Genomic DNA, 19,600 nt, shown 5'->3' with positions numbered 1-19,600 from the left:
CCTGCTATTAGTCAGGGCTCCTTTATTATGGAATTCACCAGTTCACCAGGAAGGGAATTCACTAGTTCACAGGGCCAGAAACCTGGGGTAGACCACAGCAAGAGCAAGAGCCAGCCTCCTAGGACTCTCTCATTTCCAATTTCTGCTTCACCATCTCAGAGAAGCCAAGAGATGGCTGTCTGTAACCCCAAACCTCCATCTTCCTCATCTCTCCATGCAAGAGGATGAACTACCTCTCCAGGTCAATTGGGAAAATTCTGGCAAATGTCTTTGATTGGCCCAGATTACAACAGGTGCCCAATCAGGTGTTCAGCCCCTGGCATTGTGATTGGACAACCTGGTTATGTGTCTAGCTGTCCCGGGTACTGGATCTGGGATGCTGGGATGAAGCGGGAGGAGCTTCTGAAGCGTAGAGGGTGCTGATAACCAAAGGGGCAGAAAGGACCAGTGTGACAGTTCAAACTGGAACTAACTTCTCCCAGCTCTGTGTGTATTTATGCACAGAAAGCCTTCCTTCCCAATATGATACAACATAATGTTAAGATTAGTTAGTGGTTACCTCTGGGTAGTGGGATCCTGGCTACTTTTTATGAATTTTATTGCTTTTATTATATATTTTTGTTTCTTTTTTGCTTATTTCAAGTTTTACAGTTAACACATGAAACCGGTTCAAGACTAGAAAGGAGCAAAGGACAGCGCCTACTGCATATGTATCATTTCTGAAGAAATACAAAAATGCAGCTTCATATATGCTGGGTCCTGGGTTCAATTCCCAGCGGTGCAAAAAATAATAAAATAAAATATAAAAAGAAAAGTCCCCTTAGGCCCCATTCCCTGTCTTCAACCTCAGCCCCACTGGCTAGACAGTGTCACGCCATCAGCACCACTTCAAGGGAGGCTAGAAACGAGGAGTCTTTCGTTTTTCCAGTCGCCATGGCAACACAGAAGAGGTGTTGGTTGTTGGCCCGGCCACACCAACAGTGTCTGCAACTACAGAACTAGGACCAAGGAAAGAGGGGCTCGAGCAGTTATTCTCAAACTAGGATGGCCAGTACCACTTTTGGTGTGTGACCCTGGGCGACCACAAGCAACTACAGATAAAACTTGGAGCTCTAGCCTCTAGTTAAAACTTGGGTCAAAATAAGCCTTGCCCTATCTTCTTTGGTATTTTGTAGCAATGGTAAACATGGCTTATTTGCAACATGTCCTTATAAGTAGATTATTGCCATCCAGACTCAAGGAGATTAGTATTGGTAACAAATTTACTCTCAAAGGACATTGAATCTTCATTCCCTCCCAGCACAGGCTGTTCAAGGATTTAGACTCCTGCACAGGAAGCAATACTGTTGCCCACTGTTTAACTCTTTATGTACTGGCTTGTTCTTGAATCATGGCTCAGATATATTGGAAAGATTTCTGATACGGTCTTAGACCTGGTTTCGCATCTCTCATATTGCCTAACGGGCAAATCTGTGCTTTGTGTGTTTCTTCTGTGGCTGGTCAGCTTAGCAGCACTCTCCCTCCCTACCTGTTAGCCAGTATCTATGAGGATGCTTCAAAAGTAGAAGATGCTTTCTTTGAGCAGTGGTGCCTGGTCTGCTCACGCTTTTGCCTAATTCCCACTTTCACCCTTCTATTCTTCCATGAAGAAATCAAGCAGCCCTGGGGCTGTGGATGCTCAGACCATCGCTAATTAGGTCAGAGGGGAGTGAGCCAGAGATGAGGCTGTTCAGTTCAGCAGCAGCTCCCTGTGTGTTTGTTTACATAAAAATATGTTTTGAGGTAGAGGGAGAGGAAGCTTGCTGAGGATGTTTAATAGGATCCTATAAACATTTGTATTCCAAATGATTGTTAGCGTCTCTACTTTTGAGTTCTTTAAGGAAATGAAAACCCAGCCAGCATCGTAGGTAAGAGTTCAGAAGCTACACCAGCATCATTTCTGGCTGGATTGGCATGTGTTGCTAGTGGCCTTTTTGGTATAATTTCTTGCTTGCTTGCATTCTCTTCTTTTTCCTTCCTCCTTCCCTCCCTCCCTTTCTCTTTTTCTCTTTCTTCTTTTTGTGGCACGGGAGATTGGACCCAGGGCCGTGTGCCCCCTATGCACGTGCTCCACAACGACCCCTTTCTTAGCAACAAATCCCTGATTTTGCTCAAGGCAGCAGTGATGCTCCATTACAAATGCTCACTTTCCCAGCCTTCCTTGCAGCTAGGATTGGCCATGTGACCCACTCCCTTCCGTGAGATGGAGATGGAAGTTGCTAGGTGGAGGCTTCCAGGAAACCTCCTGTATTTGCATGGCAAAAACCTCCTTTTTGGCCATGAGGATTGAAGCTACACCCCAGCCTATTTTATTTGGAAACAGGGACTCTTTCAGTTGCTGAGAGTTTCCCTAAGTTGCTGAGGCTGGCCTCGGACCTGCAATCATCCTGTCTCAGCCTTCCAAGTACTTGGGATCACAGGTATGTGCCACCATTCCTGGGTGAAAGAAACCTTTTTAAAGGGAAAGTTTTAGATGGAATTTCTACCCCCACCCCAGGCTTCCCTCTTCCATCCATGCATACAATAGCTGAGTGCTAAAGCTTGCAAAGTGGGAAGACAGAATGACCCCACATCCTTGACCTCACTCGGGAGCTACTCTAACAGCCTAGGACCTCCTACCTACCATTGTCTATGTAAAAACAACTGAACAAGCAAGAAAAGAAAATGTCTATTTCTTTAATCTATTGTAACCAAGTTACTTTCCCACATAAGCAGACACAATCTTAACTGAGTGACTGTTAAGACATTTAATGTGCTCTGATAGTAAATGGATGCAAACTGACTGCAGAATACTTTGAAGTAGCCGCTGCCCAAGATTTCCTGAGCACAGGAACCATTCTGGGGCCTGGGTTAAAAGGTACTCTGACCCACTGAGTATGGATTGCATCTGAGATTCTGCATGGCTCCCTCTAATGCTGATCAGGCTGCTCCTGGACCACACTTTGGGTAGAAAGGATTTGGACAAGGATATCTCTCTCAGATCCTGGAAGAAGAACTATTTTGTTTCTCTTTGATATATTTCTTATTCGGCTAAAAACCTGCACAGGATTCATTGTATTTTCAACAAAATTAAGGTTTTATTTAGAATATCATTTCAGAGACAAAAAGCAGTTCATTTTATTTAGCAAAATAAATGTGACAAATGCATTTAAATAAGGAGAATTCCAGACTTTTTAAGTTTCAGGAGTTGAGTTTCTGCCTTCTAGCCTTTCCGAGTTAATGCAGTTATAAGCCAAGGAACTGTTTTGTAATATGTAATGACTCAAACACACTTCTGTAGTCTCACCTAACCATCAACATACTAGATGAAACATAAGGAAAACAACTTAGGGAAGTGGATTCAGAAGGAAATATTTCTCCCTCCATCATGTTATCTTTACAACAGAGGTCCTGCTTTGCTTTGGGATGGATGGTCAAGCAAACTGTCCCTGGAAGGTGATGGTCCAAAGGACACTTAGATGGTGGGTTTTCATATCACCTGTCCTCCTGACCCACAGGGCGACACGAGCCACACCCTTTGGAAGTCGCCTTCAGCTTCCTGTTATTTTCTTTCCTAGTTATGTACATTTTAAAAGATACGGCATTGTGTTAAGTAGGACAGCTAACAGTGGGGCATACAAGATGACACTGAGCGTCAAAACAGCGTGGTTGAGAAGGGACGCAGCCGACGGTCTCCACGGAGCGGAGTCGCACGTGCTGCACCCTCCTCAGTCTGTAACCGATCTGCACTCCGAGGGCAGGCCTTCCGACCGCCGCCACTGGGCCAGGCGCTGCTTAAACCATTTCTGGAAGAAATATGCAAGATTATATCAGTCACATACTGAAAAACTGGAATGCCCATTCCATTTCTAAAACATAGTCTCTGTGGACCAACTGGAAAGGAGGGAAGCCAGGGATGTGCCCATGGGGATGGATGTTTCTGTGACACCAACCTTTTCTCTGTCCCAGGACCTTTGTACCTGCTATTATCTATGCTTAGCATGGTCTATATTCAAGCCGGGCATGGTGGCTGAGACAAGAGGATTGCAGGTTCATGGCCAGCCTCAGCAGCTTAGTGAGGCCCTGTTTCTAAATAAAGAATTTTAAAAAGGAGCGGAGCGGCCAGAGCAGCCGAGCAGAGCGGCCAGAACAGCCGGAGCAGCCAGAGCCGCGTTGCGGAAAGGCCGGAGCGGCCGGAGTGGCCAGACCCGCGGTGCAGAGCAGCCAGAGCCGGGCGCAGAGCGGCCGGAGCGGCGCGGCCTACATCTCCCCTAGCAGCACCAGGCTCCAGAGAGGAGGGAGACTCAAAAGAGAGCTCAAATCCAGAGAGGAGGTACTTTGGCCTCGCGGCCTAGGACGCAGAAGCAGCGTCTTACTGCTGGCGGCAGCGGGAACATCTAAAGCTCCCAAGGGCCGAGCACAGCACAACTGGCAGGGACTCAGAGCGGAGTTCAAAACCAGAGAAGAAATACGCCGCATCACGGCCAAGGGCGTGGCAGTGGTGCCATATTGCCAGTAGCGACAGCAGCGAATCCACCAAGTTCACTACAGCTCCATCAGCGCACTCAATAACCGTGAGTCAAATTGTGACCCCTAGGGAACTTGCGCTCCCAGGGACTTGCGCTCCCAGGGACTTGCGCAGATAGTCTCCCTGGGTCGGAGATTTTAGCAGTGCAGCCCAGGGGGGGAGTGGCAGTGGCAGAGATATCATACCATAGTCACAACTCCCCACTGGAGAACGCCCAACTTGGCACACCCCACGGTCTAAGCAGCCTTGATTGACTCCCTGGGTCTGAGACTTTGTGATACAAACCAGTTAAGGAGTAGTGGTGTCTGAGATACCACAGACACGAGATCCAGAGCATCTTAAGTGAACTCGTAGTGACTCAGGGAAGAACCCAGAGAAGGCACAAACCTCCAAAATCATGGGAAAGAGAAATAACAATGGAGCAGTGAATGCCAACAACCCCACAACATCAGAATCTGATAACACAGAAACCCAAAGATCTCTAGAAGATCAAATTAGGAAAATAACTTTAGAAATAATAGAGGACTTTCGAAAAGAATTTAGAGAGAGTCAAAAAGAGATAAAGGATGCAATTAATGAAGTAAAGGCCTCAATTCAAAGTATAAACAACAGATTAGACCACATGGAGAATAGAATCTCGCTCCTTGAAGATGATCATTCTAAAAATGAACGCATAGTTTCTAATTTAGAAAAAAAAACCCAACAGCAGGAATCTGACATTGAAGAAATATGGGCCCATTTCAAGAGAGCTAACCTAAGAATAATTGGAATAGAGGAGGGAAAAGAAGGTGAAACCAAAGGGATCAACAATCTCTTCAAGGAAGTAATAGCAGAAAATTTTCCAAACATAGAGCAAGAGGTCGATACACAGATCCAGGAAACTTATAGAACTCCCTTTAGACAGGATCAGAGAAGAGGATCCCCACGCCACATAATTGTCAAAATGACTAATGTGGAAGCCAAGGAGAGAATCTTAAAGGCAACAAAAACAAAAGGCCACGTGACATACAGAGGCAAACCAATTAGAATCACTCCAGACTTCCCAAACCAAGTTATGAAAGCCAGAAGGGCTTGGAGTAACATATTCCAAACTCTGAAAGAAAACAACTTCCAGCCAAAAATTTCCTACCCAGCAAAACTATCCATCAAATTAGATGGGGAAATAAGAAGCTTCCATGACAAACAGCAACTGAAGGAATTTATGTCTTCAAAACCAGCGCTAGAGAAAATACTCAAGGAGATTAACTGCAAAGAGGAAATGGGTAATACACGGCAGAACCAAAGAAACAAGAATTCCCATCCAGCAGACAACTAAGCAAAGAAGAATAAACAGTATCTTAAACAGAAATAAGATCTTAACATGTTGGGAATTAAAAATTATCTCTCTATAATCACACTTAATGTAAACGGCCTCAACTCCCCAATAAAAAGACATAAAGTGGCAAAATGGATTAAAAGCCAGAATCCATCCATCTGCTGCTTACAAGAAACACACCTTACAAGTAAAGATAGGAACAAACTCAAGGTAAAGGGCTGGAGCAAGGTAATCCATGCTAATGGTACTCGAAGACAAGCAGGAGTAGCAACTATGATATCAGACAAGTTAGACTTCAAACCCAAACTTATTAGAAGAGACAAAGAAGGTCACATCTTACTGGTAAAAGGAATAGTCCAGCAAGAGGAAATAACAATAATCAACATCTATGCCCCAAACATAGGGGCAGCTACTTTCATAAATCAAACTCTTTGTGATATGAAGTCACACATAAATCCCAACACAATAATACTGGGAGACTTCAACACACCTCTCACAATACTAGACCGATCTTCCAGACAAAGGGTCAGTAAAGAGGTCTCAGAACTAAAGAACACCATTAACCAAATGGACCTGTTGGACTCATATAGAATATTTCACCCAACTACAGCAGAGTTTACATTTTTCTCAGCTGCTCATGGAACCTTCTCCAAAATAGATCACATCCTGGGACACAAAATGAGCACTAGCAAATTTAAAAAATGTTACATACTTCCCTGTGTCATTTCAGACCATAATGGAATGAAACTAGAAATCAACTATAAGAAGACTCAGAGAAACAACATAAACATGTGGAGACTGAACACCACACTTCTGAATGAAGAATGGGTCATAGAAGATGTAAGAGGTGAAATCAAGAAATTTCTAGAAACAAATGAAAATAAAGAAACAACATATCAAAACCTCTGGGACACTTTGAAGGCAGTATTAAGAGGAAAATTTATAGCACTGAGTGCTCACATAAGAAAAACAGAAAATCTTCAAATAAATAGCCTTATGACACACCTCAAAGCCCTTGAAAAGCAGGAACAATTGAACCCCAAAGCCAGCAGAAGACGGGAAATTATTAAAATTAGAGCAGAAATTAACGAAATAGAGAATAAAAAAACAATACAGAAAATCAACAAAACTAAAAGCTGGTTTCTTGAAAAAATTAACAAGATTGATAAACCATTAGCCAACCTAACTAAAAAAAAGAGAGAATCAACCCAAATTATGAAGATAAGGGATGAAAAAGGAGACATTACTACTGACAGCGTAGAAATCCAGAGGATTATCAGAAACTACTTTGAAAAACTATACTCCAACAAAATGGAAAACCTGGAGGAAATCGACAACTTCCTAGATAAATACAACCTTCCTAAACTGAGTCAAGAAGATATAGAACACTTAAACCAACCAATAACAATCAAAGAGATTGAAACAGCAATAAAGAGCTTACCATCAAAGAAAAGCCCAGGACCAGATGGTTTCCCAAGTGAATTCTATAAAACCTTTATAGGAGAACTAATCCCAATACTACTCAAACTATTTCGGGAAATAGAAAAAACCGGGACTCTCCCAAATACATTCTATGAAGCCAACATCACACTAATACCCAAACCGAATAAAGACAGTTCAAGGAAGGAAAACTACAGGCCTATATCTCTGATGAACTTGGATGCAAAACTATTAAACAAAATACTAGCAACACGCATTCAAAACCACATCAAGAAAATCATTCACCATGACCAGGTAGGGTTCATCCCAGGGATGCAAGGCTGGTTCAATATACGAAAATCAATCCATGTAATTCATCATATAAACAGAATCAAAGACAAAAACCACATGATCATCTCAATAGATGCTGAAAAAGCATTTGATAAAATTCAACATCCATTTATGATAAAAACACTGCAGAGAATTGGAATAGAAGGAACATATCTCAACATTATTAAGGCAATCTACAATAAGCCCACTGCCAACATCATATTAAATGGGGAAAAACTTCAAGAATTCCCCCTAAAAACTGGAACGAGACAAGGATGTCCACTATCACCACTTCTCTTCAATATAGTACTAGAGACTCTAGCCAGAGCAATAAGGCAAGAAAAGGAAATCAAAGGAGTACAAATAGGAAAAGAAGAACTCAAGCTTTCACTATTTGCAGATGACATGATACTATATATAGAAAACCCAACAAACTCAACCAAAAGGCTTATAGAACTGATCAACAAATTCAGCAAGGTATCTGGATACAAAATCAATCTTAAAAAATCAGAAGCTTTCCTGTACACCAACCATAAATCCACTGAAAAAGAAATTCAGAAAACACTTCCACTCAGGATCTCCCACAAAAAAATAAAATACCTAGGAATAAACTTGACCAAGGAGGTAAAAGATCTCTACAAAGAAAATTATAAAACACTGAAAAAAGAAATCGAAGAAGATCTTAGAAGATGGAAAGACCTTCCATGTTCATGGATTGGCAGAATAAATATTATTAAAATGGCCATACTCCCAAAACTGATCTACAGATTTAATGCAATGCCCATTAAACTACCAAGATCATTCCTCACAGACATAGAAAAATCAGTCCTTAAATTTATCTGGAATAACAAAAAGCCCAGAATAGCCAAGGTAGTTCTCAGCAACAAAAACCACGCAGGAGGAATCACAATACCTGACTTTAAACTATACTACAAAGCCATTGTAATAAAAACAGCATGGTACTGGCAAAAGAACAGATATATAGACCAATGGAGCAGAATAGAAGACACAGAAACAAGTCCACACACTTTCAGCCAATTGATTTTTGACAAAGGGGCCAAAAACATACACTGGAAAAAAGATAGCCTCTTTAACAAATGGTGTTGGCAAAACTGGTTAACCATATGCAGAAAATTGGATGTTAATCCCACTTTTTCACCCTGTACAAAAGTCAACTCACGATGGATCAAAGACTTGGAAATTAAACCAGAGACTTTGAAGCTCCTTGAAGAGGGCATAGGTCCAACACTTCAACACATAGGCACAGACAAACATTTCCTCAACAAGACCCCAAAAGCACAACAAATTAAAAGGAGAATCAATACATGGGATTGCATGAAACTGAAGAGCTTCTGTTCAGCAAAGGAAACTATCAAGAATCTCAATCGAGAGCCAACAGAATGGGAGAAGATTTTTGCCACCTACACCACTGATAGAGGACTAATATCTAGAATATACAGAGAACTCAAGAAACTCAACACTAAGAAAACAAAACATCCAATAACAAAATGGGCAAATGAACTAAATAGACACTTCACAAAAGAAGAAATTCAAATGGCCAATAAATGCATGAAAAAATGCTCACCATCACTGGCAATCAGAGAGATGCAAATCAAAACTACCCTGAGATTTCACCTAACTCCAACTAGAATGGCCATCATTCAAAACACAAACAACAACAGATGCTGGCGAGGATGTGGAGAAGTGGGAACTCTAAAACATTGTTGGTGGGATTGCAAATTAGTGCAACCACTTTGGAAAACAGTATGGAGAATCCTCAGAAGAATGGGAACAAATCTACCATTTGATCCAGCAATACCACTGTTGGGTATCTACCCAAAAGAAAAGAAACCAAACTATCAAACTAATGCATGTGTATCTATGTTCATAGCTGCACAATTCACCATAGCCAAACTATGGAACCAGCCAAGATGTCCATCAACAGATGAATGGATTACAAAACTGTGGGATATGTACACAATGGAATTTTACTCAGCCATCAAAAAAAACTCAATTACATCATTTTCAGGGAAATGGATGGAACTGGAGGACATTATGCTAAGTGAGATTAGTCAGGCACAAAAAATAAGAAATCAGATGCTTTCCCTAATATGTGAGAGTTAGGGAGAAATGGGTCATAGGAGGAACTCTTGGAAGAGCATCAGTAACTTTTAACTCTGTTTACATTGTCTTTGGATATACAATATTTTTTTATTTTTTAAGGGAGTTTATTTACCCTTTTGTTGCCTGTGCCATTGAAATCATATCCAAGAAATCACTTCCAATTTCAATGTTGTGAGGTTTTATGACCCAGATTTTCTTCTAAAAGCTGATAGTATTAAGATTTATATTTAGGTCCTTTATCTATTTTGAGTTAATATTTGTATATGTGTTAGGTAAGGGTCCAATTTTATTCTTTTTCATTTATTATTATTTTTCAACAATATTTAGTTAAAAGACTAGTATTTCCTCCACCAAAAGTTCATGGAAACCTTGTCAAAAATAACTTGACAATGTATGGAAGAATTTATCTCTAGGCTTTTATTTAGCTCCAATGGTTTATATATCTGCCTTTAGAACAGTACTACACTGTTTCAATTATTGTAGCTTTATATGGTTTGAAATCAGAAAATATACATCTTCTAGCTTTGTTCTTCTTTGAGACTGTTTTGGGTATCTAGAGCCCATATTCCATATCAGGATAGATTTTTTTTCTGAAAAATAAATAAATAAATGTATGATAGTTTCACCTAAAAAAAAAAAAGAAAAAAATATTCTCTGGTAAGAAAGAAAGCAAAAAGAAATATTGAAATGTTATCTTTAAGTCATCAAAAGTTTGGTACCAGACAAATGAAACTGTTATGTGAGATTATCAATGTTAATATTGTATAAATTGCTATAATACTAGATGTCAACCACTAAGCCAAGTGTGGGAAGGAGGGATGGGGAGGGAATGGGGTGGGGATCGGGTAGGGGCTAACTGGGCGATGTGTGCATGTATGTCTACAAAAGTATTTTATTTATACCACTATGATGTATGAATACATTGCACCAATAAAAAATAAATTAAAAAAAAAAAAAAAAAAAAAAAAAAAAAAAAAAAGAATTTTAAAAAAATAGGACTAGGGTGTAGCTTGGAGGTAGAATGCCCCTGGGTTCCATCCTCAGCACCAGACACACACACACACACACACACACACACACACACACACACACACACACAAATAATAAAATCAGGCTGGGGGTGTAGCTCAGAGGTAGAATGACTCTGGGTTCCATCCCCAGACCACACACCCACAAAAAAAGACTATATTCTTTATATGATGATTTTTCTCTCATCCCCAGGTCTCAGCTTAAGTAAAACACGTCAGCTCACTTGTAACTAAAGAAGTCAGCTTAGGGATCTAAGCTTCTGAGCTTTGTGAAATTCACCTTTCTAGGGACAAGAAAGGAAACAAAAGTGGCGCCGTGATAGGCTGCTGCCTGCCCAGATGGAGCCTCAACCACAGAATACACCAGCTGGGATGGAGGGGCATTCTGGGAAGACCTCATCTCTGCAGCATCTAGGGAGAGGAAGGGAGCTGAGCCTAAGTCCAAAAGTAGGAGAAAGGGTGAGAATTGCAGAGACAGAAGTGCTTCCTGCTTCAGAGCAGCAAGTCTTTGAGGACAGGAGGGAGTGCTAGCAAGGGTGTGAGGTCCCCACCGCAATGCTAAACTGGCCAAACATCTCAGGGCCACACCACAACTCACCCTACCCACAGCTCAGCTGTGCCGAACTGCCAGGCGCAGGTGTCAAAGCCAGTTATCTATCTACTTTATACTGGGAAAACGCAGCGGAGAAATCTAAAGCCAGGCAGCAGCCTGGCAGGAGGGAGGAGGCTTCCCTTTGGGGATTGCTCTCTGGTTATCACAGTTTGCTCCTGGAGATCACTAATCCTCCTCCTCCTCCTCCTCCTCCTCCTCCTCCTCTTCCTCCTCCTCCTCCTCTACCTCCTCCTCCTCCTCCTCCTCCTCTTCTTCTCCTTCTCCTTCTCCTTCTCCTTCTCCTTTTTCTTCTTGTACTAGAGATTGAACCAGGGGCATTCTTCCTCCAAGTTATACCCTATTTTTTTTTTAATATTTTGTTTTGAAATAGGGTCTTGCTGAGTTGCGGAGAGAGTCCACCTACATTGCTGAGGCTGTCCTGGACCTGCAATCTCCCTGTCTCAGCCTCTCAAGTACTGGGATTACAGGCATGTGCCGCCATGCCCAGCTGGGGATCACTAATCCTGAGGAGCAGAGAGAATCAAATGCTTCTGTGCGAGGTGGGCACATTTCCCTTTGCACCCCACGTGTGCTCAGTTAACTCTGGGTTCTGGTTTGAGCGCAGCATGGCGCCAGCTTCTTTAATGAGGTAGCTCTGTGGGGTTTCAGGCCGCAAGTGCTGATTAAATAGGATTTCCAGTGGGTAGAGCTGAATAAATGGCAGCATTTTAAAGATTGACTAATTAAAACCCAGAGGAGAGAAATCTCACTTTCTATCAGGACTCATTTAGGACAAAATGGCTGAGCCGACTCCATTCAAAAGAGCCACCCACGTCTTTACACTATGGAGTGAAGCAGAATATTGATGGACCATGACTGAAAATAGCTTTCGCCTGGGCCACGTTTGTGAATTTGCAAATGGGCATCTAAATGCTTAACTAAACGGCCGGCAATGGGGGATGGGAGTCTGTGCAAGAAAAGCCCAAGTGTTTTCTGAAGATAGGTATTTTAAATCCAGCGCATGCATAATAACTTAGCAAACCACTTGCCGTCCAACAAAAACCTTTACATCCCTCAACTGCTTTCCCCCTCTAGCGCTGAGACTGTGTCTCGTTCACATCAAGACTGATTTTCCACCTGTTTTTCTCCTCCTTTGTTTCCATCATCCTCTGGGAAAGACATTCATCCCTTGCTTGCTTACCCATGAATGCCCTCATTACCCTTGCCCACTGATGGAGATTTATTTACTCTGAGTGAAGAGATGATAATTAGACACTGGGATGGGGAGGGGTTACGGCAAAATGGCATTGTTCATGCCCTTTTCTCTAGCAACTAACATTTCATTCTTTTCAGGGGGAGACCTTTAGAGGTCTTTATTCCACAGATAAAACATTCAACAACTAAAACCACTGGGTTCTGGGAACAAGCCCAAGACGTCAAGATGAGATAAAAATACTGGAAATGTCTCCAAGAACCAATGCCAACTACACTGCGCTTGAACTGTGTGTGTGTGTGTGTGTGTGTGTGTGTGTGTGTGTGTGTGTGTGTGATAGCAGAGAACACTAGATCATCCCAGCCTCCCAGGGGTACTGATGAAAGAGGTTTTTCAGCTCTAATACTGACTTCTAAACAATAAAAGGCACAAAAGCTGGAATTCTGTAAGATTTCCTCTGATATAAACATAGGAGATTTTTAGATTATTTTCATGAGAAAAAAATTATAGGATCCCAATAAATGCAACTTAAAATTATTTGAATTAGTGTGCCCTTCCCCCACCCCATAGGAGAGAATTCTGTCTTCTTGTAGGACAGTGTTCAAGAGGTCTGCAGGTCCTTCTGTGGCTTGTAAGTGTGATGACTAGGTTTTCACACCTATGTGAGATGTGCCTCCCTTGAACCTTGTTAGGATGCTGGTACATTGCCTGTCTAGTGCACAGGGGCTGGGCAGGGGACAAATGAAAAGAAAGGGGTCCACAAAACTCCCTGGTCAGAGAATAGTCCCATCTCTCAGCCCCTTTTGCCCCTGCCAAAGTATCAGCAGTGTGAATCAGTTGTGGCAATCATCTCGCAAGAGTATCTCATGCTTGTTTCTCTTTCGCTAAAGTATTGTTTGTTCTAGGAAAAATAAGAGTATGGGTCTATCTCTGGAGGTGGCTGGCAGTGGAGTGGGATGAGGATTCAGGTGCAGGTGAATATTATTTTGGCCTTGGCAGCCCTTCCAAAGGAGAAGGGCCACACTGGTGAGGAACAGAAACTGGGATGACCCTGCTTATACATGGGCCCAGGCCCCGGCCTCCGTGGAGTTATTTAAAGGGTGCCTGGTCTACATGCAAACGATTTTACTAATGCTTTCAAGTTCATCACTGGGCATTATGTGTGTTAAAGACATTTTTCTTTTTGTGGAAGACCCTTTTAAAAATATCAGTGTTGTCAGAGAAGATTAAAGAACCGTCCTCATCTATCAGTGCCTGCAAAGGTGGTGTCGCAGGGAGTGGGTGGGAAGACAAGAAGATGAGTCCCAATCCCTTATGGAGGAGCAGATAGCAGGCAGCCTCAGGCACCTAGGAAGCCTCTTTGAACACTTCCTAAACTGTGTCTGTCTCTGAGCTCTGGGTTCCAGATACTCACTCCCCTGCAAGTCTCTGCAGGAACAAGAGCAAGCTAAGCTGTGGTAGCCATGGGGAGGAAGGTGTTGGCCCCTTGGCAGGAAAAGGAAGCCAAGGGCCCCTGCTCGAGGCTGACTCAGCCACACCCACTCATGTCAGGGCTGGATCAACCATTTGTTTATTTGAGGATGGCAGAGAGGGGGAAAGAAGGAAGGGCTGCCCACGCTGGGCAGATGAGCCTGAGGTTCCTCTGCAGTGGCTGATCTCAACCACGAAAAGAGGCAGGAGCCCTTTCTTCCTGCTCCTTCCCAGATTTAATTTTAATTCCCTAATATCAGAGGACTCTGGAGAAAGGTTAACTAGAGCCTGGAGTGACTGTCGATACATAGATTTTTTTTTTCCAGGAAGAAATATAGGATAAAATGAGTTTTCATTCCTTCAATCCTACTCCATCCAGTTGTTTCCCAAGCCTCCTCTGTGGAGGCAACATAGCATAGTGGCCAAAAATCTAGACTCAGGAGCCAAACTGCCAGGGTTCAAACCCTAGCTGGGCTGCTCCCTAGCTGAGGCCTCAGGCAAGTTACTTACCCCAGGCCTCAGTTGGCTTATCTGTGCAATTGAGGACTCCCAAGGTGCCTGGAAAGCTGAAAAGGCAGCCATTCCAAAGGTCAGCACAGGGCTGGGGGAGGGAGGGCTTAGCATGTGCTAACCCAGAGGAGGTAGATCCCCAGCAAAATGAGTGAACGACAAAAACCAACGTACTGAGACTGCTTCATAGGCAATGGGATTGATGCTAACTTGCATTGGAGAAGCTGAGAGCTGGTGGAGTGCCCACAATAACCCACAACCTTGTTTTGAAAAAGAGCTACCTCTGTGCTCACTCCTCTTTCTAAGTATAGCATGGGATTTTAAATGAGAAAACTTTAGCATCCTGTTTCTGGTGAGTCGCACAGCTGTTCCATTTGCTGGAAACAGACATGCCTGCCTTTCTATTTGATCTATGGCAGAGAGGATTGTCTATGAATGAATTCTCCAAAGCACTCTGGCTTATTAGCAAACCCCATATGGCGCTTGGAGTCCAGGGTGGTGGTCCTAGGATCCCATCCAGTGCCCATTACAGGGTTTTAGTTTTCAACTGGGCATGGTGAGGAAAGATTCTCCCAGATGCACCAGAAAACTGGAATAATAAGACTGTCTTTGCTTTGAAGCAGAGGATAGAGGTGGGAAGTGCTTTGGGTTCCCGCAGGAGAGATACTAGGTCAGTTCCTAGTAGCTTATGACCCGTAACAAACTCTTTCCAAGACCAGAGGGAAAAATAGAAGTCAGAGTGCAGATAAGATTGAATAAAAAAAAAAAAAAAAGCCAACTAAAGGCTCCTACTCTGCACAAGGGCAATGCTGCATTTTATAAGCAACTTTGGGGCTAATACAAAAGCTTTTAATAAATAAATAAAAACACTTAAGGGGATGCCTGCCACTCCCTCCAGCTGTAATGCCCGATGTCTGCCTTCTTGGAAAACTCCAGGAAAGACTATAAACCTCCAAGGCAGGGAATTTTTTGAAAGTGGGAACCAAATCGCCCTGGCGAGGTGCTGCTTGCGTCCTGCCGCTAAGGGAAAGCTGCTGCAGCCTGCCGCGGTGCAAAGGGCGCGCTTACCGAGCCGTGCCACCCTGGCAACTCCTTCCCCGGGCCTCAGTTTCCCCGTTTGCCAAACCTGAGGGCTGAATAATTGAGCCACTTGCTGGGGTCCCTTCCAGCCGTGACATTCCTGCTGCGAGTGCATTTTCCTGCAGGTCTTGGCGCCCAACAGCCCAGAGGGGATTCCGCGCACGGGAAAGCGAAAGGGCAGCAGCGGACCCGGCTCCCGCCCAGGGCGAGGAGGAGGCGCCCGTGCCAGGTGTAGGAGAAAGTGCGGAGCAGGAAGGCCAGGCGATCTGGCCGCGCTCACCTGCGTCTCCTCCTCCGAGAGGCCGGCCTCGGCCGCGATGAGGCACAGCGTGGTGGGGTCCGGGTGCTTGTTGACCTTGTTGAAGTTGTACTCCAGGATCTCCAGCTGGTCCTCCGTGGGGCCGCTCGCGCTCTCCGCCGACATGGTCCCGGCACCGCTGCGGGGAAGGGAGAGGGCGGTGAGCGAGGCGGGATGGGCGAGGCGCCGGGCTCGGCCGTCCTCCCCAGCGCCCAGCGGGTCCTCCCGGGTCCCCGCCTGGGATGCGCGGGGCCAGGCGACGCCCCGCCCGCCGGCCCCAAGGAGGAGGCAGGCTGAGCCGAGGAGCTGGGAAACGGCGCCTTACACGCCGCCTCCGCGAGGGGGCGCTGCCCGGGCTCCCGCGCCGCCTGCTGGAGTCCGCGGGGAGGCCTCCCCGCGGCGCCCCACGGCCCCCGGGTCCACCCGCTGGACACAGTCACCTCTCCAAGTTGGGGGGTGGAGACGGCGCCTAGAAGATCTGTTCATTTTACAGAGATGGGGATAGACTATAGACAGTGATTTCGGGCGGGGGAACAGGGGACTGAGCAATGGGAGATATGTCCACCTGCTGAGGCCGGTGTGGACCGCTGGGCACCCGGCGACCTCTTCCTCCGACCCTCCACCCGCGCTCATGTGAGCGGTGGTTCCAGGACCTGCAGTCCTCTGGCCAGTATCGCCCGGTAAAGGGTCAGGAGCCGCCCTCACTGCTGCCACCTCCCGCCATGACTTCCAAGATGGAACTGCGGGACACCCGATCGAGTAGGATCAAAGTCAAGTGTCTTTTAAAACCTCGGACTTGCCGGGTGTGGTGGCTCACTCACAGTTTCAAAGCCAGCCTCAGCTACCTAGTGAGGTTCTCAGCAACTTAGTGAGACTCTGTTCCCAAATAAAATAGAAAAATAAGTCTGGGAGTGTAGTCCAAAGGTAGAAAGCCTCTGGGTTCCATCCCCAGCACAAATAAATAAATAAATAAATAGGAAATAAAACCTCAGACTTAGCAGGGTGAGGTGGTGCACACCTGTAATCCCAGTACTTGGAAGGCTGAGACCAGAGGATCATGGGTTTGAGCCTCAGGAACATAGACTCATCAACCTCCCAAGATCCTGTTTCCAAAAACCAAAAAGTAACACATTTTGTTGTTGTTGTCTGAGGATTGGAGGTATAGCTCAAAGGTAGAATGTCCCTGGCTTCAACCCCCAGTTCCACCAAATACATACATACATACGTACATACGTACATACATCCTCAGACTCCCCTGTGTGAGTAGTGCAAATTTTCAATAAAGTCAGGAAAATAGGTCTGCCTCAAACTGTTTCATTTTTACTCTGCCAGCAGATTCCAGGCAACATGAGTGGCTGCAGCATCTTTTCTTACTGGATAATCTTTGAATTGTGGCAAATAAATCAGGAGGTGAAGCCTGCCTACTTCCCCTCTCCTTAATTTAAAATGTACAGAGGTCGAGAAAGCCTGCAAGATACTCTTGACTGTGGATATATGGTGCCTACCTGTCAGAACTGACTGATGCTGACAGTAAAAGACAAGCATAAATGTGGGAATCTTAACAAACAATTGCAAAATCACCCAGCACAACCCTGCGTGGGGCTTGATGTGGTTTGCGCCTGGGGGTGAGCCGCACTCCACTGACCCGCCTGCATAATGCACCCGGTGCCCTTACAACCCTTTCTACTGTGACCTGCATCTTCCACTCCCTAAATAAATGTCTCTACCTCTCTTCTAGGTCACTTGAAGGGACTTCAGGCAGGACAAGAAGCTGTTCTGCTCTGAGTCAGGCTCAAATCACTTGCCAGGTCACTGTGAAAGGCTGTGGCTTTCGAGAACTATGCTCGTCCACCTAAAAATCTGTAGCAGCAATTCTCGTCACAGCACAGAGGAAAGACAAGGACAGGCAGGTCAGAAACACCTCCTCTCCTGTTTGCAGCCAGCACCCCCTTTCTTTGACACACTACTTCAGAGCTGGAAGGAACCTTGGAAATGACCTCCGTCTGTCTTCTGTCACAGCCTAGGGAGGACACCCGACTTCCCCAGCGCTGGCCCGTTAGTGACGGCAACCTAGAACAGGAAGCCTGAGCTTGGTTTGAGTCTGGGGCTCAGCTCGCCCCTTCGCAGCAGACCAGCCTGTCCTCAGGTGGATAGAGAAACATCAAACAGGCAACAGTGTAAATGCAGGCAGAGGCTTGGCGTTCTAGGGCGTGGACTGTCCTAGTGGGACATCAGTCGGGACCTACGCTGCCCTTTGAAACCACCCACCACTGCTTGCTTTGTCTGAGAACACAGAGAGAGACTTCTGCCTCTAATCTTAATCCTTTCCGATAGAAAGGTTCCATTTAATTCCACATAACACTGGCTCCTCCACGGAAACCTTTTGCTGCTTCTTCACAGAATCCTCAGTTTTCAGAAGTACAGATTTCTACACTGGATTTGGATTTAAGATTGTTATGTACGTACATAATTCATTTCTTTCTATGACTGCTGTTTTATAACTTAAGAACTACTAATGTTCTTCTATGCCGCCAGGTGCATTTTGTTTTATTAAATTTCTATGGCTTCCGGATACAGGACTTTGTAGACATCCTGGTTGACTTTAAAGGACTCCTTGGGTTAGTTGGCAGATGGCCATTGGCCTTGGCTGGCTGCTAAGAAGGTGTGTGTGTGTGTGTGTGTGTGTGTGTGTGTGTGTGTGTGTGTTGGATATTCAACAGCACCTACTTCTCCAAGGTACACCAAACAAATTCACTTGGCTTCTGGAAATGAGCGCAAATGATCTCCACTGTTTGATGTATTTTATTTCTCTACAAAGCCTAGTCTCTGTTATTTCAGCCCTCTGTGGTTGACAATGTTTGCTGTTGCCTTGTTTCTTTTCTCTCTTACTGTATAAATCAAACTGCTCTGGTAACCTTGGCCTTATAAAGCTTTTCCAGTAAGGAAACAGTTGAGAAGTTTCTCTGACGGTAGTCTAAACAGTTTCAAGTAGAAAGAACTAAAAATATTTTAAAGGCACTTAAACTTTAATCATAGCACAGGTTTTATTTTTGTGGTTATGCGTATCTTATGAAACATTCAAAGAGTAATTTGTCCTGTGATTGTATTTTTCTTTTGTGGTTGGGGAAAGTCAATGCATAAATGTTTCCAAGAGGTCAAGTGAAAACTGCTGACTTATTCCCAAATTAATTCCAAAGCCAAGATGTGTCAATTTGACTGCTTTACTTCTGTTCCTAATCCCGGAGGCATTATTTTGAAAGAATCTACCTGTATAAACTAGCTCACAGAAAATGTTATAAACTGGTAACCTTTGGTTACCTTTTCTGATATCTTCTTTCCCTCTTCCAGCCATTTCAACATCATTTTAATGCCAGCAATATCAAACCAAGAGACAAATGTTATCAATAGCCCATTCCCCTCCCCTTCCCCCCTGCCCCCAAACAAAGTCCTGTGGTGAGCTGGCCAACAGGGGAGAACCAAGTGGATCTTTCTTTAGGACTGTCTCCCATTTGTCTTTAGCCTGTATCTCTTTACATTCACTGTGAACTTCCCACAAGCAATGGGCTCTTGAAACATTTTGTATTTTCCCAAGTGAGAAAAATGATGTGTGGCTCCTCCCTCAACAGAAGCAATGGGTCTTCAGAAGGGAAGAAGGGGGTCTTCCTGCTCACGGCT

At 44.4% G+C, this 19,600-nt stretch overlaps 1 protein-coding gene across 1 annotated transcript; it reads right to left on the bottom strand.

Moving 5' to 3' along the window:
* Positions 1-3,746: 3,746 nt before the first annotated feature.
* Positions 3,747-16,051, bottom strand: HOPX (HOP homeobox; the record flags this gene model as incomplete). Its single annotated transcript, XM_080697063.1, has 2 exons — positions 3,747-3,824; positions 15,908-16,051. 2 exons carry the CDS (start codon positions 16,049-16,051, stop codon positions 3,747-3,749), a joined length of 222 nt encoding a protein of 73 aa, XP_080553189.1.
* Between the last annotated feature and the right edge of the window lie 3,549 nt (positions 16,052-19,600).

This window comes from Muscardinus avellanarius (assembly GCF_963383645.1).
Source record: "Muscardinus avellanarius genome assembly, chromosome: 6".
Lineage (NCBI taxonomy): Eukaryota > Metazoa > Chordata > Mammalia > Rodentia > Gliridae > Muscardinus > Muscardinus avellanarius.
This window is presented reverse-complemented; position numbering and strand designations above follow the sequence as displayed.